Genomic DNA, 6000 nt, shown 5'->3' with positions numbered 1-6000 from the left:
GAGGGAGAGTAATCTAACAGGCTCTTTTTTCTCAATGAATTATGAATGTTGTTAACTAAGAGTCAGAGAGGAAAAATCATCTTGAAAAGTGGGGAGGTGAGTTTAACAAAGAGACAGAGTAAAACTACAAAACAATACTGAGTGCCACTTGAAGACTGTGATCACGAATTTAAAGTCAGTTGCTCCATCTGTGTGATTTCTCGCAGGTAACATTCACCTGTTCAAGTACAGGCATAGAGAAGAAATGCAAAAGTTCAACCAGAGAAGGTTTTTGCCGGGCAAACACCTTTTCTCTCTGAAGGAAAGGCTGACATGCATTATCTAAGGTTATAATTATGCTACATCAAAACAGTTCAAAACACAAACTATGAAGTATACAGCAAATACGAGCGTTATGCTAATGGATTAACACTTACAATCTTTTATTCTGACTTAGTTCTCAAGATCATATTGACACCACATTCTGCTCATCAACCTTTCACTGGTTATCTCAATTTGGCCCTGTATTGTACTTCCTTTTCTATCAGTACATTTTCTAAAAGTACATCAGTGAGATGTATAAAAACGCTGCAATGATCACTGCTCTAGAAATAGTTTAACATTTTATTTGAGAAAACTAGGTAAAAAGCCAAATACACTTTTTTCCTAGAAAACAAAGGAATTCACTAATGGTAAAGTAGCAATCTTTTTTCATGGCAGAAATAAATTATATAAAATTTAAGTTCTTGATTTGTGTTATACTTTATTTTCTATCTTTTATACATCGCATATACCCTTTGAAGGAAAAGACTAAAAATACAGATTAATACCAAAAGAGACAATATATAATCACTCTTGCTCCAAAAGAATCATATTAGTATAAACAATTATAAATTTCAGATAGATGAATAGGCCACATTCTATAAATACTAATTATTTGCTATATAAATATTAATTTTAACTAACTACTTTTCAAAAGATTTTAACCTAGTCATTTTTTTCTTTATGCCTCAGTTTTCTCATAATGTAGGGATTTACTTCTGTTTATAGATTTACCAGAAATTAAGATATTTTGTTATTAAGAATTGTCCTCAAAATCTAACCAACAAAGTAAAGTCACATCAAATACATTGAGATTTGTTTTTAAAAAAACAGTGATTTCAAATTACTCACAAGTTTTAAAGTCAGAGGTCAAATTATTCTTTGTGAGGGGCCATCATGGGGACAGATACACTGTCAGTCAGCAATTGCTACCCTGGCATTTTCCTGCCAGTGTTAGAGTAGATCGTTATCTCTTTGGTTTGAACACCAGATACAATTTGTAGTTGGTTGCATTTAGAGTCCACATTGTATGACAAAAATCTACCCGTAAACACCAGACTTACACACAGCACAGGATGCCCATATACCTAAAACCCATCTGAAGCGCTGAACTTCACCCTGAATTCAGTCCAGGGGACACAGAGTGGAAGCCATGCTGTTTAAATTATTTCTGTCTCCCTTTTTCCCTTTTCTGCTGAGTGTATGTTTCTGCTCCTCAGTTTAAGTATACCTACTCACATTAATAACTAGTAAGAAAGCAAATGAATACTTAGGTAAAGAGACATTTATTAGATTATATCTTCAAACTAATTCTTAAGTTTAGATAAATTTTTTTATGTATGGTTAATTTAGAACTAGTTCTTGTAAAAATGAAATCCTCCAAACTCTCATACTACTTTTTCCCCACACATTTACATTCCAGAATCGAGGGGAAACTGCAGAGCTGGAGAGGTGGCTAGTAGAGAAGACAGCATCTCTACATGGAGAGCAGACACAGAGCAACACTAAGTCAGGTCAACGTAACCTACGTCCACATTATTGTGATCAAAGTAAAGCAATTACTGGGACCCACAATCTTATGATACAAAGAAAACCGTAACCATAAAATTCCAACCTAAAGATTAACAGACTAAAAACCAAGAAAACCTTCAGGATTTTAGGGACACAATATTTTGCTAATACATTCAAATAAGATAATCAGGAGAGAAGTGTCTGCACTTGCTGCAGCGATCGGTGGAGAATGCTCTCTGGATCTTTGTAGTCATTGCCTGGATTCATCACAGCTGCATACACTTCACCATAGGCTCTGCAGACTAATTCTGTAGACTGCTTTATGATCTGCTCTCTATTGATAAACAAACAAAATGTGAACACATAATCTGAAAATAAAACACTGAGAATTATAGGAAAATTTCATGTTTGAACCAACGCATTTCATTTTCATAATTATCACATATATACTATTAAACATTATTGTACAGCTACACAAGTTACTTACCTTGATTTTGGGACAAAACTTTTAGATTTATTATATATTAAACCTTAACCATTAGTATGTAGGTTGCAGGAGGGCAAGACTACGTTTTCTTCTCTGCTATATCTTAGGGCTAGAACAGTGCCTGATATATAGTGGATCACTAAACAAGAAAGAGAAACGTGACCTACCATCAATGTACTGATTTTGCAAACACGACTGCTAACACATTACAGAAAGAGGCTTACAATTATCCAAATTTATCAAGACTGCAAATCTCAGAATAACTGATAAACTGCTCTTTCACCTACAGTTTCTACACTAATGACCACATCTCCTAGATTTCTCATCTCTTTGTATCACCAGGCTAAAATAATGTGACACTTGCCTACAACAGATAACAGCACTTTCCAAATATGCATTTCTACAGAAGCACATAAAATAGTAATAGAAAGTTTTAAATCAACTGAAGAAAATGTTTAAAAAAATATCTGGCCAGAAAAAACAGCACTGAGTTCAATAAACCTGCATCAACTCTCTCCATCTTTCCATGACATTTACTTCTTGTCATCCCTAGCTAGTTCTATTTACGTATCACTATATGTAGGGATGAAAACAATATTTTTTTCTAATTTTTACAACTAAATTAAAAATGTGTCGTTCAAGCTTTACTCTCAAACCTTCTTTTCTTCTTATGTTTCCAACTTCTGTCAATGGCATAACCATGTTCCATCACCTCGTTCCGACCCTAATAAACTCTTGCCTGGAGTATACAAAAAAACTCCTATCTGGTTTTTCCCTTTCAGTCTCTTCCACGTCCAATCTAACATAAGCACTGCGGTAAGATTAACTTTTCTAAAGCATACCTTTTATCATGTCTCCCCCTTACCCAGGGCCTTCCTTCAAAAGCTTTCATGGTTTCTTCTGATTTCAGAGAAGTCAAAATTCCTTACCCTATCATTCAAAATCCTTTATAATACCTTCTCTATCACTACGCTAATTCTACAGTCCGGTGCAACTCCTGACTGTTCTCTCTGCCCTGCTCTTGCTGACGTCAATTCCTTGTATCACGTTCCTCCACTTGCCTAGAATATCTTTCTCCCACTAACCTTTAAAAGCCCTTAATCCTCAGCAAAAATGTGCTCCCTCATCCATGAAATCTTTCTTGATCTTCAGAGGTAGAAAGAATTATCCCATTTTTGGAACATCCATGACCAAAATAACACCTTTGTAAGACTATGGAAATATGTGTATCTGTCCTCTAAAAAAACCCAAAACTAGTTGGGTGGAATGAGGGAAGTCCACTTATGATCTTGAGTCATCGGCATCCTATTCTGACAGGATCTCAAACTCCTGGTGAATTGAAGCAACTTGACATTTTCCAAAATTTGCTAAAGCTTCCAAAATGAGAGTGGGTAGAAGGAAGATACGCTGAGGAAATTCTGAGCAGACTGGAGTAATGCTACTGGCTGTACCACCTTCTCATTGCAAGGGAGGATGGTAGAAACCAGTCTGAAATCTACTTAACCAGATGAGGCTTCGAGATATTTTTGATTTACCAATTGGTGATCATTCCTATAATTGAGGTTAACAATGAGTGCATCAAAATCATGCAAAAATTATCTTCCATCAATGAAATAGCTGAAAAATACTATAAACTGCTATTTTAAAAATTTGTTAAATATAATGTATCTCTGATACTCATTTTGCAACAAGTCAAATAATGGATTTTAGATATAGCATTTTAAGCTCTTTACTCAAAGCAATAAGACAGATTTTTGGGGGGTGTATAAAGCATCCATTACTCACACTTCACTCAATCTGAACATAGTATATATATTTATACTATGAAAGGAATACAAAGAAACAAGGCTATTCCTTCTCACTAGAAGTTTAAAATTATGCTAAAGTAAAGTAATGAATATTAAATATAATTTTAAAAATCCAGAGTAACTAGTAAATGTAGAATGTATTGAAAATTCTGAAGTAATGAATTTTAAATTTTATTTTCAAGTTCAAATAATGAAATTTTAAATTTACTAAAGTCTAGTTGTAACTCAGGGCACATTTCTATTTACAAGCTAAACCAGCTTAAAAATATCTGTAACTCACAATGCAGCTGACAAATCATTATAAATTTGCAGTGGAGAGACCAGAATAAAGTTGGCGTTTCAAGGCAGAGGGCTTCCTCATTCTGCTCCTCAGTTTAAGAAGCCACTGAGCTAAGGAAGGAATTAAAAAATAAACATGGCTGTGCTGAACAAGATGAGAGATACCAAAGCTCGTGGAGAAAAAGGTCTTTCACGTAGTAGGAAGAAAAAAGGGAAGGGGAAAGAACTGTTCCTCCTGCCTGTCAGTTAGCTGCTAAGCCAAGAAGGCAGAAACACAATAGAAACGGAGATTCTCCAAAGGGAATCTGAGTCAAAGTCAAACTGTCAAGAGCAAGAACTGTGCCTGACAGTGATTCTGCATTTCTGGACAAATCTAAGAGTTCATTTGTCCCTACCAAAGCCAGGTCTAAGTCCACACACTCATGTTCATTAATTTTTTTCTAATGAATTACACATGATTGAGATAAACGGTATAGTGGAAGACACTACTGTCAGGAGACCTTGACTCAAGCTGAAGCTTTGCCACTAATTGTTGCCTTGAACAAGTAATTTAACCTTTCTAGTCTAACGTTTCCAATTTAACCTTTTTACTGTTGTAAAACAAAATATTGAACTCATAATGTTTATAGTACTTTCAGACTGTAAATTATACCATTCCATTGAGAGAATTTTAATGAACTGCTGTTAAAAACATCTGTGTGCCTTTCTATTCACACACATAAATACACACATGTCCATACATGTATACACGCACAAAAACACACCAACATTATTTTGGGGAGTTGGGATCCCTAAATAATTATTTATAATAAGCATATCAGTTATTTGTATATAAATGGCTGGTGTTTTTGAAGTGCTAAAACAGCTTTATTTTCTTGCCATTTTACTACCCCTTTTTTCAAATTTATAGTGTTAATTCCTATGTATGTTCATCCTTTATCTTAAAAAGTATATGCATGTATCTGTAGCTCTATCTGTCTGCCTGCCTGCTTGGTGGCTTTGCCCAAATTATTCACTAATATCATGTATGAAATACACAGTCTCAAATAATGATGAATCATTATAGTGACAGTCAATGTTTGAAGTGGAAAAGTTTCAGGTGTTCTCTAACTAAACACACAATGACTAACAAATCATCTCCATCCAGTCATGTACTTCTGAAAACTTGGAAATCCTTATCCACTCATCACCTTGTGGACAAGTAAAGAAAAGCAGTATTTTTTTAGAAGTGTGTGCTGAGCACTGGTTCTAGCATGGGCATCCACCTCAGATTGTACTTACATGCTGTATTTGATCAATTACAGTCGAGCACATAGCTGACGGATGGAGAGTACTTTTAGAACTGTTTCTGTATGTTAAAACTCTCAAGATTAAGTCCTGCTTTTCACATGACCAAAGGATATGCAAAAAGGCGAGTTGAAAGGGAAAAACTTTTATTTGAATGTAAGCTATGATCTATAGAGTTAGAGCATTAACTTTCTTGGTCTCTTTATGACCATGAAATTCTCATAGGTAGTAATTTGTTAAGTGGTGCCCTATTGGCCTTTGGACAGTTTAATAATCCTCCCAGTGCAAGGATAACTTTCAAAAATTAAAAACATGACTCATACAGAA

At 34.8% G+C, this 6000-nt stretch overlaps 1 protein-coding gene across 2 annotated transcripts in view; it reads right to left on the bottom strand.

The window, feature by feature from the left end:
* Positions 1-589: 589 nt before the first annotated feature.
* COG6 (component of oligomeric golgi complex 6) overlaps positions 590-6000 on the bottom strand; it is an 81514-nt gene continuing 76103 nt past the window's right edge. For both annotated transcript variants that reach the window (XM_046664475.1, XM_046664476.1), the window contains one exon: positions 590-2146. In XM_046664475.1, coding sequence (XP_046520431.1) covers positions 1999-2146 — 148 coding nt within the window. In that variant the 3' untranslated portion in view covers positions 590-1998. The remainder of the gene's footprint in view (positions 2147-6000) is intronic.

Source organism: Equus quagga, chromosome 6 (assembly GCF_021613505.1).
Source record: "Equus quagga isolate Etosha38 chromosome 6, UCLA_HA_Equagga_1.0, whole genome shotgun sequence".
Taxonomy (NCBI): domain Eukaryota; kingdom Metazoa; phylum Chordata; class Mammalia; order Perissodactyla; family Equidae; genus Equus; species Equus quagga.
The sequence above is the reverse complement of the archived record's forward strand: the minus strand, read 5'-3'. Positions and strand labels throughout refer to the sequence as shown.